A 15,605-nucleotide genomic window follows, 5' to 3' on the forward strand; every position below is an offset into this window, starting at 1 on the left:
AATGTGGCCTATCCCTGCTTTGGGGGCAGCAGCAACCAATAAATTTGCTTTTGTTATTCATTCAGGGAATGTGGGAATCACGACAGGCCAACATTTATCACCCATGGGCGGCACGGTAGCACAGTGGTTAGCACTGCTGCTTCACAGCTCCAGGGTCCCGGGTTCGATTCCCGGCTCGGGTCACTGTCTGTGTGGAGTTTGCACATTCTCCTCGTGTCTGCGTGGGTTTCCTCCGGGTGCTCCGGTTTCCTCCCACAGTCCAAAGATGTGCAGGTTAGGTTGATTGGCCAGGTTGGAAATTGTCCCTTAGAGTCCTGGGATGCGTAGGTTAGAGGGATTAGCGGGTAAAATATGTGGGGGTAGGGCCTGGGTGGGATTGTGGTCGGTGCAGACTCGATGGGCCGAATGGCCTCCTTCTGCACTGTAGGGTTTCTATGTTCTATGTTTCTATCCCTAGCTGCCCTCCTGAGTTGGTGTTGTCTGTATGCTGTTAGGCAGGGACTTCCAGATTTTGACTCCATGACAATGAAAGAGTAGTGATTATTTTCAAGTCCAGATGGTGTGTGGCTTGGAGGGAAACTTGGACGTGATGGGGTCCCAATGCAGCTGCAGCTCTTGTCCTTCAAAGTGCTAGAGGTCACTGATACAGAAGATGCTGTCAAAACTTTGGTGAGTTGCTGGAATGCATCATGTAGCTGGTACACATCCCATCCATGTAGTGGAGAGAGTGAGCATTGATGGGGTACCGATTAAGCAGGCTGCTTTGTCCTGGATGATTTCAAGCTTCTTGAACATTGTTAGAGCTGCATTAATCCAAGCAAGTAGAGAATAATTTGCCACAATCCTGACTTGTGCCTTGTAATGTGCTGGAAAGGCTTTTGGCAGTCAGAAGGAGAAACACTTGCCACAGGATATCCAACCTCTGTTCTGCTGTTGAAGTCACTCTAATTCTTTGCTGGACCAGTTATGTTTGTGGTTAATGGTGACTCCCAGTATATTAGTGCTAGGGAGAAGGGTGCAGGGAATTCAATGAATGTAAATGGAAGGTGGTTAAATTCTCTCATTGGGGATGATAATTGCCCGACACTTATGTAGCACAAATATTATTTTTCACTTAGTAGCCCAAGCTTGAATGCTGTTTAGGTCTTGCTGCATGTGGACAGAAACTGATTCATTATCTGAGGAATTGTGAACATGAACACTTAAATCATCAGCAAATATCCCCAATGCTGACCTTGCGCTTTACTGAAGGTCATTGATGAAGCAGCTGAAGATAGTTGGGCCCAGGACTCTATACTCAGGAAATCCTGAAACAATATTTTGAGATTGAGATGATTGGTCTCCAACAACCTCAACCATTTTCTATTGTGCTAGGTATGGCTCCAGCCTGTGCAGAGTTTCTGTTTGCTTCACAGTGACTTCAATTTTACCAGCACGCGGTCAAATGTTGCCTTGATGTCACTCTTGCCTCACCTCTGGAATTCAGCTCTTCGAATCTTGTTTGGATCAAGTTTCCAATGGGGTCCAGAGTGGAATTCTGTTATGATCCTGAACCAGAACCAGAACCACCCCCACCCCCCTTAAGTTTTTGGTATAATCTGTGAGGGACCAGTAACTTTTTGTTTGAAGTAGACAAAGCTTGAGATTCAAGACCACTTGCTAAGAGAATAAAGACACAGAATTCCATGGGTTTTGAACAAACAAAAATAAACTTTACTGGACAAATTCAGAAAGATAAACCAATTTATAATATCTATCATATACGCAAACCTTCAGGTCCTTGTGAATTAAACAGGGAAACCATGGTCAAACTCATTACACTGCACAGTAAATGGCAGATGCAAACAAGACAGGTATCAGATTTCTCAACAACAAACCCAGACCTCAGTAAACACTGTGGGTGGAATTTTCTGGCCGTTCATGCTGGGTGGATTCTATGGTCCTGCTGCAGTGAACAGAATTTTGGCTGAGTGCCAAATTCTCTATTCTTGCTTGCAGCTGCGGATGGGCATAAAAATTCCAGCCTATGCGTAAACCAATCTTATTAAAACACTATCCCTCTCACAAAGGATTTCAGTCTCTGGAGACCTCTTCTTAGAATTCTCTCAAAATGTTGTTCCAAGTTGGACGGTCTCAAAACAATCCACTTGTTTTGGTGGCACAGTGGTTAGCACTGCTGCCTCACAGCGCCAGGGACCTGGGTTTGATTCCCGGCTTGGGTCACTATGTGTGTGGAGTTTGCACATTCTCCCCGTGTCTGCGTGGGTTTCCTCCAGGTGCTCCGGTTTCCTCTCACACTTCAAAGATGTGGAGGTTAGGTGAATTGGCCATGCCAAATTCTCCCTCTGTGTATCCGAACAGGCGCCGGAGTGTGGCAACTAGGGGATTTTCACGATAACTTCATTGCAGTGTTAATGTAAGACTACTTGTGACTAATAAATGAACTTTAATCTTTACTTTTATTTCACAGGATTACAATCTCATCTCCCAAGACTCCATTCCCCTGGAACTGCAGTCTGCAACTCACAAGCACAACTTCAACTCTGTCTGGGTTGAGCAGAATACTACTGCTCCAAAGGGATACCTTCATCCCAACAGTTAGCAGCACGAGTTACCGTCATCTTAGATCATCAGGGCTGCTCCCAAGACCCCATTATGTAAACTCCGTCAACTGCAGCCGTTTCCTGCTTTGAGCCTCTTTCTATGTTCCTCTGTTTAATTCTTTTTAATTGGGAATTCTCCTTGTCTGGGACATTTCCGTTGGACCTCTCCTTGAACCTTCCCCCTGGAACTCTTCCCCAATATGGCACTCTGCTCCCTGGTAACATGATCAGAATATTCATGCCAGTTATCTCTTGCAAAGGGCACTGAGTCCATTCTCAGCCTGAAGAGCTACACAGCACAAGATTGTGCGTGAGCTGCCTCCTGCCAGTCTACGCATGGGCAGAACTCTCAGAGCCTATCTTTAAGTTACAAGATCTTTACTTTAAGTTTTGATCTTGTAACAACATAAACTGGGCACAGTAAGAAAGTGGCATTCGACAGCATTGTTGCTGACACATTACTTTGCTTTGCTGATTATTGAAAGTAGACTAATGGGGTGTAATTAGCCAGACTGGATTTGCTCTACCTTTTGTGGCTGGATGATACTTGGGCAATTTCTTCACTTTGTTGGGGAGGTGCCAGGGCTGTGGCTGTCATGGACATCTGCAGCTGGTAGATTGATAAGAATGAGGTCAACTAGGTTTTCTCTCATACTGATTCTCTCACCATGTTGGCTAAGGCTACTGGTGAGACTTTAAACTAGAAAGGTTGGGGGGAGGGAATCGAAATGAGGGGACTGAGAGCGAGGAGGTTAGCTCGCAAATAGATAAGGAATGTAGACAGGGTAAGAGGGAGGTTAGACGAGTGAGGGAGAAGGGAAGTGCTCAGGCTGAAGGTCTGAGATGTGTCTATTTTAATGCCAGGAGTGTAGTGAATAAAGTGGATGAGCTTGGAGCGTGGATTGCTGCTTCGAATTGTGATGTGGTGGCCATTACGGAGACTTGGATGTCTCAGGGACAGGACTGGGTGCTTCAGGTGCCGGGTTTTAGATGTTTCAGGAAGGACAGGGAGGGAGGCAAGAGAGGGGGGGGAGTGGCACTGTTGATCAGGGATAGTGTCACGGCTGTAGAGAAGGTGGACGCCGTGGAGGGACTGACTACGGAATCTCTGTGGGTGGAGGTTAGGAACAGGAAGGGGTCGGTAACTTTGCTGGGTGTTTTCTATAGGCCGCCCAATAGTAACAGAGATGTTGAGGAGCAGATGGGGAAACAGATCCTGGAGAGATGTAGGAATAACAGAGTTGTCATGATGGGAGATTTTAATTTCCCAAACATAGATTGGAATATCCCTAGGGCTAGGGGTTTGGATGGAGAGGAGTTTGTTAGGTGTGTCCAGGAGAGTTTCCTGACACAGTATGTGGATAAGCCTACTAGAGGAGAGGCTGTTCTTGATCTGGTGCTGGCTAATGAACCTGGACAGGTGGAGGATCTCTCGGTGGGTGAGCATCTTGGGGATAGCGATCATAATTCTATCTCCTTCACGATAGCATTGGAAAGAGATAGGGTCAGGCAGGCTAGGAAAGTGTTTCTCTGGAGTAAAGGGAAATACAGTGTCATCAGGGAGGAAATTAGACGGGTAAATTGGAAGGAGGCATTCTTGGGGAAAAGTACCGAAGGAAAGTGGAGGATTTTCAAGGAATGTTTGTCTGGAGCTCTGCATGACAACGTTCCGATGAGACAGGGGGGTGTTGGTAGGGTACGGGAACCGTGGTGCACGAAGGTTGTGATGAACCTGGTAAATAAGAAAAGAGAGGCGTACAGAAGGTTCAGAGAGCTAGGAGGTGTTAAGGATTTAGAGGAGTATACGCGATGTAGGAAGGAGCTTAAGAAGGAAATTAGGAGAGCGAGAAGGGGTCATGAGAAGACCTTGGCAGGTAAGATTAAGGAGAATCCCAAGGCTTTCTACAAATATGTCAAGAGTAAAAGGATGAGATGTGAAGGCATAGGACCCTTAAAAGGTGAAGGGGGAAAAGTTTGTGCGGAACCGTTAGAAATGGCGGAGGTGCTTAATGAATACTTTACCTCGGTATTCACGGTGGAAAGGGATCTGGGTGGTTGTACTGCTGGATTGCGGAGGACAGAAAGGATCGAGCATGTGGACATAAAGAAAGAGGATGTGTTGGAACTATTGAATGGCATCAAGGTTGGTAAGTCGCCGGGACCGGATGGGATGTACCCCAGGTTACTGTGGGAGGCGAGGGAGGAGATTGCGGAGCCTTTGGCGATGATCTTTGCATCGTCGATGGAGACGGGAGAGGTTCCGGAGGATTGGAGGATTGCGGATGTGGTCCCTATATTCAAGAAAGGGAACAGGGACAGCCCGGGAAATTACCGACCGGTGAGTCTAACCTCAGTGGTTGGTAAGTTGATGGAGAGGATCCTGAGAGACAGGATTTATGATCATCTAGAGAAGTTTAGTATGATCAAAAGTAGTCAGCACGGCTTTGTCAGGGGCAGGTCGTGCCTTACGAGCCTGGTTGAGTTCTTTGAAAATGTGACCAAGCACATTGACGAAGGAAGAGCGGTGGATGTGGTCTATATGGACTTCAGCAAAGCGTTCGATAAGGTCCCCCGTGCAAGACTTCTTGAGAAAGTGAGAGGGCATGGGATCCAAGGGGCTGTTGCCTTGTGGATCCAGAACTGGCTTGCCTGCAGAAGGCAGAGAGTGGCTGTGGAGGGGTCTTTCTCTGCATGGAGGTCAGTGACCAGTGGAGTGCCCCAGGGATCTGTTCTGGGACCCTTGCTGTTTGTCATTTTCATAAATGACCTGGATGAGGAAGTGGAGGGATGGGTTGGTAAGTTTGCTGACGACACCAAGGTAGGTGGTGTTGTGGATAGTTTGGAGGGATGTCAGAAGTTGCAGCGAGACATAGATAGAATGCAAGACTGGGCGGAGAAGTGGCAGATGGACTTCAACCCGGATAAGTGTGTAGTGATCCATTTTGGCAGATCCAATGGGATGGAGCAGCAGTATAAAATGAAGGGTACCATTCTTAGCAGTGTAGAGGATCAGAAGGACCTTGGGGTCCGGGTCCATAGGACTCTTAAATCGGCCTCGCAGGTGGAGGATGCGGTCAAGAAGGCGTATGGCGTACTAGCCTTCATTAATCGAGGGATTGAGTTTAGGAGTCGGGAGATAATGCTGCAGCTTTATAGGACCCTGGTTAGACCCCACTTGGAGTACTGCGCGCAGTTCTGGTCACCTCATTACAGGAAAGATGTTGAAGCCATTGAAAGGGTGCAGAGGAGATTTACAAGGATGTTGCCTGGATTGGGGGGCATGCCTTATGAGGATAGGTTGAGGGAGCTTGGTCTCTTCTCCCTGGAGAGACGAAGGATGAGAGGTGACCTGATAGAGGTTTACAAGATGTTGAGGGGTCTGGATAGGGTGGACTCTCAGAGGCTATTTCCAAGGGCTGAAATGGTTGCTACGAGAGGACACAGGTTTAAGGTGCTGGGGGGTAGGTACAGGGGGGATGTCAGGGGTAAGTTTTTCACTCAGAGGGTGGTGGGTGAGTGGAATCGGCTGACGTCGGTGGTGGTGGAGGCAAACCCGTTGGGGTCTTTTAAGAGACTTCTGGATGAGTACATGGGATTTAATGGGATTGAGGGCTATAGATAGGCCTAGAGGTGGGGATGTGATCGGCGCAACTTGTGGGCCGAAGGGCCTGTTTGTGCTGTGGCTTTCTATGTTCTATGTTCTATGTCTTTAGGCTGAATCAGGCAGTTACGTCCTTCAGGAGTGGCCAACTCGGTCACTAATGGCATGCTGATTGACGTTGAAGTTGTCTCCCTTGCTACTCTTAGCGCTTTTTTCAAGTGGTTTTTAACAGGGAAGAGCACTGATCTAACAGCTGAGGGAGGGTAGTGGGAAGATCCTTGTCCATGTTTGACCTGATGCCATGAGAATTCATGGGGTCTAGGGTGAATATTGAAGACTCCCAGGGCCACTCTCCTCTGTCTACCACTGTGCTGCCACCTCTGGTGAGTCTGACCTGCTGATTAGACAGGATATATACAGGTATATGGATGGAGAAGTCTAGGACTTTAGTTGTCAGGTGCCTGATTAGTCCATGTGACAGTTCTCCCAATTTTGGCATACATCTTCAGAAGATGATTGACTGGGCTAGATGTTTCTTTGTCATGAATCAGATGACTAGAGTGGTCAGGTGATCTGTCCAGTTTTATTTTATTTACTTTCTCGTAGTGCTTAGATATAACCCAGGTGCTTTATAAGTCATTTGAGACAGCAGTTCAAAGACTTAGCCACATTGCAATGGCTCTGGGGTCACACAGAGATCAGATCAACTAAGGACAGGAGGTTGCCTTCTATGAAGGGCTTTAGTGACTAGATGGATTTTTTCGACAATTTGTAATTGCTGCATTTTTCGACAATTCATAACTGCATTTTCTAAAAGGATAGGTCTGAATGGGTTGGTGATTGAAGAAGCAGGTGGAACTGCAAATGGAAGTGTAAAGACTAGAGAAGAGTGTGTGGTGGAAGTATTGTGGAAAAATCTTTGTTGAGGAATAGAGATACCAAGCCATCATTCTCAGCCTTGTTGCCTTAACAAAATGATTAAGTATCTTGCAGTATTGCATCCACGTTCTAAGGGTGATGTAGTTGAACCTTACATTCTTTGTCATCTTCCTCCAAATCTGCTGCAGCTTCCTCCGGGATAGATCTGTTGGTGAACTCCGTTCTGCTCCACCAATATTGTTATTGTATTATCAGTGAATGCTGGAGCACTGGAATGAGACATATCTTTCCCCAATCTCCAAATTTAACAGAGTAAAATGACACTCCCTTCAAGTGCCAGAAGTATAAATAGGCACCAAATCTAATGAAAATCAGGCCCTTAATTCAATGTGTTGCCCATCATTAGAAAAAACATGTAGGTAGTTTGCTAATGAGATTCAAATAACAGCCAAAAGGATTCATGTCTCTTACTGATTACAGTGGGTTGATGTTCTTTTCAGCCCTGTGATAGTTAACAATAGTTAACATCAGCCACCTCATCTCCAGAGGTCAAGGAAAATCCTGAAATTGTTAGTTTTGAGCCTTTTCTTTCGAATAGCCCAATAAACTAAGTTGAATACAAACATATGAATTAGGAGCAGGATAGGCCACTCGGTTCCTGAAGCCTGATCCCTCAATACAATAAGATCATGACTGATCCGATTGTAACCTCCCACTTATTCCCGATAACTTTTTACCCCCTTGTTTATCAAGAATCTATCTACCTCTGCCTTAAAACATTCAACGACTGCTTCTACTGTCTTTTGAGGAAGAGAGTTCCAAAGATTCAATATCCTCCGAGAAAGAGAATTTCACTTTATCCCTGTCTTAAATTACCCCTTATTTTTAAACAGTGACACCTAGTTCTAGATTTGCCCAGAAGAGGAAACATTCCCTCCACATTCACCCCACAATAATCTGTCAAGGCCCTTCATGATTTTAGGATGACCTCATATAAAAATTAACACCCAAGTGAAACACAAACTCTGTTTCTTGAGCTGACTGCAAAGCAGAGACGCAAGTTTTCTTCTACGTTGACAAAAATAATTCTTCAAAAGTTATGTGTAATAATTTTGCTGAGGCCAGTCCTCCGTCACCAACACTCAGAAAGTACCACTTCTGTGGCTACAGTGTATAGCTCCTACCAGGTATTTGTGTTCCGAAGTTCCTTTGACCAAAGTATCATTCAGGTACACCGCTACCTGAAGTAATCCATGGAGTATGTTCTCCGTTACCCGTTGAAAAATGGCACTTGCAGGAGACCCAAAAGGGCAGGTGAGTATTCGTATAGGCCTTTGTGCGTATTAATTGTCACATACTTCTGGGAATTCAAGTTACGCATGGCTCATGTCCAATTTAGAGAATGCTTAACTACCAGTTAACCTGCCGTACAGGTCTTCAATCCGGGGCATGGGGTATTACCCGATTGACAGTAAGCTTACAGTCTCCACCAAGTTGGACAGACTTCATTGAATCCATAGAGTGCAGAAGAGGCCTTTCAGCCCATCGAGTCTGCATCGACTCTCTGACAGTGTGTCTTACCCAGGTCCTCTTTCTCACCCTATCCCCATAACTCAGCGTATTTCCCATGGCTAATGCAAACCTTGGGACACTAAGGGGCAATTTAGCACGGCCAATCCACCTAACTTGCACATCCTTGGACTGTGGGAGGAAACCCGAGCACTCCGAGGAAACCCATGTAGACACAGGGAGAATATGCAAATTCCACACAGACAGTCATCTCAGGTCGGAATTGAACTTGGATCCTTGGAGCTGTGAGGCAGCAGTGCTAACCACTATGTCACCACGGCACCCAGCTTGAGGACAGGAACAACAGGTGCAGCCCACGCTGTGAAGTGTACGGGTTTTATTATGCCCAACTTTCTCAGGTGTTCCAGTTCCTACTTTGCTTTTTCCATAAGGGATTATGGAACTGGTCTTGCTCCAACTGAGTTGACATAGATCTTAGTTTTAGTTGCCCTTATTTTTCCAATCCCTTCCCAGAAAACTTCAAGGTACTTATTGATGACATTTTACAGTCCTGCTGCGCCTAGCCTGAAGATCTCCAGCCAGTTCAGTCTAATGTGCTGGAGCCAATCTCTCCCATAAGGATTGTCCCCATACAATGATGAGTCAAAGTTGAGCTGACTGCTGCCTGTAAGTCACTAGGGTCGCTGTGGTGCCCTTTATCTGTAATGGTTCCCCCGTAAAGGTGGCCGCCAGGACTTTCATGTCTTCTAAGCTCGGGAACTGAATACCAGCCAGAGGCAATCATAAGTCTGCTCTCCAATGTCGGAGACCACAGCCCTCATATCCACTTCCATTTTTTCCTTGCTAGATATTAATTTACAATAGGAATCATTGCTCCATCCAACTCAAGGATGTCATTCCACAAGTGTATTTCATCTCTCTATTGATTTTGGATAAAGACTCACTGTACAGTGGTCAGTTAGATTGCTTTTTAAACACTGCCTAAAAGCAATTTCATGCTTTTTAAAATATTTTTTTTCTGGTGCATGCAGCCTTGAGGATTTGTGATTTTTATTGACAAAAAGTCAGTATGATTCAAGAAGTCTCTTTTAATAAGAACTTAACAATAAGCCCTCAGCACTCAGAGGGACCTGGATATTGTACATTGAACCACAGAAAGTTAACAGCTGTGCAGGCACAGCAAATAGGACAACAATTACAGAGGCTTGGTGTATAAGAGTGAAAATGTTTTACTGCAACTTCACAGGTCCTCGGTGAGACCACACCTGGGGTATACAGTGTACAATTTTGGTCCCCTTACCTCAGGAAAATATATTTGCCTTGGAGATATGTGAAGAGGTTCACTAGACTGATTCCTAGGATCAGTAAATTCTTTCCTGCGCTGGGAAGTCGAGAACCAGGGGCCACAGTTTCAGAATAAGGGGTTGGCCATTTAGAACGGAGATCAGGAGAATATATTTTTACTCCAGAGTTATAGCTTTTTGAAATTCTTTACCCAAGAGGGTTGTGGATGCTCGATGGTGGCATATATTCAAGACAGAGGGCCCAATTTTACCATTGCGTCGCGCCCGTTTTCGGGTGGGAAAACTTAGTAAAGTCGGTGTGAGGTGAATAGTGCAATCCACGCTCATGCAGATTCCCACATTTCTAAGGCCCGAGAATGGCCACGATCTGAACCGTGCCCAAAACGGGCGCAATGTCAAATTAAATGCATTTGCATGCATTTAAATTGACAATGAGCTGGACGCCCAATTTTACCTGCATTTCCCCTTTACCATCGCGTTTGCCCGTCCAGACTCAGCGTGACACAGACATGCTCGGCAAAGGTTTGTTTTGGGTGCCCCAACTGCTGAAGAGGTAAGTTCAGAGCTTCCAACAGCTCTCTGACTCAGATCGGTGGTGGAGGGGGGAGGGAGGTGGGCCAGATCATTCTCTGGTTGGGGGGGAGGGAGGAGGAGGAGGTGGGTCAGATGGTTCTCTGATGGAGGAGGGAGGGCCAGATTGTTCTCTGGTGGGGGAGGGGAGGAGGAGGAGGGAGACCAGATCATTCTCTGGTGGGGGGTAGGGAGGAGGAGGTGGGTCAGATGGTTCTCTGGTGATGGGGGGAGGAGAGGGTGGGAGGGAGGGCCAGATCATTTTCTGGTAGAGGGGGAGGAGGAGGGAGGGCCATATCATTCTCTGGTGTGTGGGGGGGGGGGGGGGGGAGAAAGAGGAGGAAGGCGGGCCAGATAGATCTCTGGGTGGGGGGGGGGGGGGGGGGCAGGGGGGGTCCGTTGCCACTCTGTGGGTGATCGATGGGGGGGGAAGGGGGTCACGATCAGTCTCGGTAGCAGGAGGTGGGTGAATAAGGGGGACAGTTATGTTGTGAGGGTGGGGCGATATCTGTGGGGTCCATCGCTCCCGGGCCGCTTTATCCGCTTTTTGTGGCCCGGGAGCAATGTGACGGGAACATTTTTCAAATTTGTTTCCACTGCGCATGCGCAGTTGAAGGCTCCAATCAGAGCAGCAGCATTACAGCGTGATAAGCCCCGCCCACAGCGCAATTCAGACTCACGATTTTTTTTTAGGCTCAGTGCGTATGGGGGCGCCTGAGAACAAATTTCCAAGTCGGAGCTGAATTGCACCCAGATTCAGCACTTAGAACCAAAATGGTAAAATCGCCCCCAGAGAGTAGATTTCTGGATACTAATGTATAGAATAAGAAGGTGGAGATCAGCCATGATCATCTCGAATGTTGGAGAAGGCACAAAAGGAAGGATAGAACACTCCTAGCTTATACTCTTACCTTTTGATTGTTTCTAATACTTTGTGAGAATAGAGTCCTTCTTTTACTGGTTCATATGCTGCTTCTACAATCTGTTGGAAATAAAGTTTCAAAAATTATTTGTAGGCAAGAAAAGATAAAAAAGCTTTTTGTCTACAGTCAAAATTAGTTTGAAGTGGCTAAGAACTGGTGCAAATCCCACCCTAATGAGCAACTGCTCACCCCATTCTACTCTCTAACAAACTGATTTGTATAATTTTTCTCGCTGCATATCTAGGAAGGACTAGAGTGATGGGAGTGAAAAGCAGTGGGGATAATTAATATGAAGTGTTATAATAGAGATGTGGTTGTGTGGGAGAGGGGTGGTAATTAGTTAGGCATTCACATTTACACTAATAATATTGGGGATCTGCTGCTACGCACTCAAATCAATAAAAGAGCTTCCATTTGCACTCCATGGGCAGAATTTTATAAGACCCATGAGGTGGATTTGGAGATGGAAGTTGCAGATAAATAAGAAGGGTCAATATCAGGATGGGGACCGAGTGTATTCTCACCTCTTGCCAATCTAGTCGGAAGTATGAGTATTGGAAGTGTCTACATATCCAGCAATGGCAGGTATGGCAATAAATAATAACTATGAAGATTATTAGGGGAATGAGGAGGAATCTTCAGGGATCTTCCCAGCAAGGGAGCAACCTCCTGCTTAGTCCAAGCCCTGCAGCCCAGTGGAGGTGGCCTCCCAGCAGAAGCCTGAGAACTACTTGCTCTGTTTTTGGTATTCAGTTCTGAAGACTGGTGATCGAATGGTTCCTGTGGGAGTAAAGGCAGAGTCAAGTCCTCAACACTATGGTAAGTTCAGCTGTATAGAGGTGCCAGGAACAAGATGAAAAAAGCTTTAATTATAGGAGATTCAGTAGTTGGGGAAACAGACAGGTGTTTCTGTGGTCTCAGATTTAATTCCAGGATGGTAAGTTCATTCCCTAGTGCCAGGGTCAAGGATGTCCTTAAATGACTGCAGACCATTCTGCAGGAGGAGAGCAAACAACCAGAGGTTGTGGTCCAAATCGATATCTATGATATAGATAGAAACAAAAGTCTTGAGGCAGAGTTTAGGGAACTGGAAGTAGTTCCTCATGAGGTAGTAATCTCTTAATTACACTAGATGCCACATGCTAATGAATATAAAAATAGAAGCATAGCATAGTTGAATAATTATTTGGATAGTTGCGGGCAAAGGGCTTTATATTCCTGAGGCATTGTGACTATTTCATACAAGTCACAGAGGTTACACCTCAACAGAGCCAGGACTGATATCACGGCATGGAGGCTTTCTAGTGCTGTTGCCTAATACCGTTGCAGATGATTTAAACTAACTTAGAGAAAGGATGATGAAAAAGTTTGCAGATGATCATTGATCATGTGGTTGTTAATGACAGATGGATGAGGTGGTTAAGAAGACATATGGTATTATTTCCTTTATTTGCCACAGAATAGGATATGAGAGGAAATTAGAACTGTGTAAAACACTATTTGACCCCAGCTAGAGTACTATGTACATTTCTGTTCATTAGGTTAGATGAAGGGTGTGATCAAACTGGAGAGCACACAGAGGTGATTTACAAGGATGTTAACAGGAATGGAAAATTTTAGCTATGAGAAATGATTTGGAATGTTTTCTTTGAAACAGAGGAATCTGAGGAGAGATTTAATCAACGTGTTCAAAAATATGACGGACATAGACATTGTAGATAAAAATAATCGATTTCCCTTACCAGAGAGATCAATAACCACAGGGTATAGATTTAAAGTATTTGCCAGAATGATTAGAGGGGTGTTGAAGAGACATTGTTTTCACCCAGAGAGTGGTGGGGGTCTGGAACTGACTGCTTGAAATAGTGGTAGAAGCAGAAATCCTTGTGTATGGATATTTGGATAGGCACTTGATGTGTTGGAACCTCCTGGGCCCTGGACCTAGAGAAGGAAAGTGGGATTCAGCTGCATTGTTCTCTTGTGGGTGACACAGACATGATGGACAAAATGGCCTTTTTCTGTGATGATTCTGATTAGGAAACCCACAAGTGCCAATAATGATGCCGACACTGGAAAAAAAAACTAAGGGCAAAAATAGCCTTCAGATGCCCCTGACAGACTAATAGAATTAGAGAATCATAAAATGGTTACAGTACAGAGGGCCAGCAAACCTGAAAATACTGTTAACATTCTGCACCTTGAAATAACTTCACACCTGAATGTTTTCTGCTGAAAACCCAGGACACTAAGTGAATGCAACTTAGTGTCACGCACATTGTTTCATTGAAAAATCATCCAGGGGACTTTCACACAATGGGTTGGATTTTGCCATCAGTAATGAAGCAATGTTGATCTAGAAGAAAGCTGCCCACAAAGATCTAGTAAGCCCTGTGGCAAGGCTTTTCCATTTTCTGATGGTAGTTTAAATCAACTGCTAATTCAAGAGAATCTCCAGGCATGCTGCAGTAGTGCTATCAGTAAACAGGGTCATCAGCCAGTCACATTGAAGTATTCTCACAGACAGCACATCAGGAAATTAAAAGCATTTTATCCTTCACTTTTAATTAAAATTTTCAGATAGTGAACTAAATTCTTATAATTGGCTTTAGATAAAAACTAAAATATCAATATAAACAAACTTTTTAAAAATGTGGATTTTTAAAAATCATAACTGTGAAATTTTGCTTCCTACATATATAAAATTAGCATCAACAGCGCACCCTTTAGGAGAAGCATTGAATCACTGACAGTGACTTCTGCATTTCCACATTATTCTACACACATGCATGCTCCTGAAATTGCTGACAGTTTCAATGGACTAATTAAAAGTTAACGTTTAAAGTTTATATATTAGTGTCACAAGTAGGTGTACATTAACAGTGACATGAAGTTACTGTGAAAATTCTCTAATCACCATGCTCTGGCACCTGTTCAGGTACAGTGAGGGAGAATTTGCATGGCCAATGCACCTAACCAGCATGTATTTTGGACAGTGGGAGGAAACCCGTGCAGACTCCGCAGAGACAGTGACCAAAGCCAGGAATTAACTCCGGGCCCCAGGCAATGTGAGGCAGTAATGCTAAGCACTGTGCCACTATAGCAAATGCTGACAGTTTTACCACCGCAAACTCCAGACCATTTAAACTAAATTACTATCTGCTTCAAACATGAGCAGATAGTAATTTAATTCAAACTGCTCACTCCACATCCAATTTGAATAATAGTAAACACTTCTTCAGAGCTTTGTTTGTCATTTGGCCTTAAATGACATACATGTACACTCTGGTGTTGATTGCACCAGATGTCAATTTTGATGAATGCAGAGTAGGCAAATTGCAACATTAATTAATGTGTAACACTGATATATTGCCAGTGCTGCCACTTTGGAGCTCAACACTCCAGCTATTCATAATCTAGAATTCAGCTACTCTAATTCCTGGTGGGGTTCCTTCAACCAGAAATCTTTTGATTGGCAGCCTCACTTTGTCATTGGTCGAGGAACATGGAGGTGGGACAATATCAATGCTGTGGCTAAGTTAAACAGACTTGGCAAAGCCCAATGTTACAACAACACTGGCACCTCAAAAAAAAACACCGGCACCTCCACTGTAAGCTGGTCAGTTTCCATTAAAGTTGCCCAAAGAGTTAGGGGCAAAATCAGATGTAAAATGTATGGTCAAATGTGTTTAAATATTAGTACGAAGAAGCAGTATGTGTAACCTCGTGGCCCAACACACCCCTACTTGACTAGAGTGCAGGGGGGAAATCCAGGAGCAGCACCACACATACATAAAATTGAAGTATCAACCTGGTGAACCTACAACACAGAGCTACTTGTGTGCCAAACAGCATAAGCAACGTGCGATAGATAAATCTAGGCAACCTGATAACCAACGGATCAGATCTGAGCTCTGCAGTGCTGCCACATGCAGTCATGAACAGTGGTGGACAATTAAACAACTCACTGGAGGAGGCGGCGCCACAAATATCCACATCCTCAAAGATGGGGGAGCCATCAGCGTAAAAAAACAAAACTGAAGCATTTGAACCATCTTCAACTAGATGTGCCGAGGGGATAATCCATCTCGGCCTCCTCTTGAAGTACCCGGCATTACAGATGCCAGTCTTCAGCAGATTCCATTCACTCCATGTGATATCAAGAAATGGCTGAAGGCACTGGATACTGCAATGGCTT

The 15,605-nt window shown here is 45.0% G+C and overlaps 1 protein-coding gene across 1 annotated transcript in view; it reads right to left on the reverse strand.

Annotated features, from left to right (window-relative positions):
• The window catches only part of nek10 (NIMA-related kinase 10), a 229,702-nt gene that overhangs the window by 57,306 nt on the left and 156,791 nt on the right, over window positions 1-15,605 (reverse strand). The window contains exon 23 of the mRNA XM_078200564.1: window positions 11,399-11,469. Coding sequence (XP_078056690.1) covers window positions 11,399-11,469 — 71 coding nt within the window. The remainder of the gene's footprint in view (window positions 1-11,398; window positions 11,470-15,605) is intronic.

Source organism: Mustelus asterias, chromosome 2 (assembly GCF_964213995.1).
Source record: "Mustelus asterias chromosome 2, sMusAst1.hap1.1, whole genome shotgun sequence".
Classification (NCBI taxonomy): domain Eukaryota; kingdom Metazoa; phylum Chordata; class Chondrichthyes; order Carcharhiniformes; family Triakidae; genus Mustelus; species Mustelus asterias.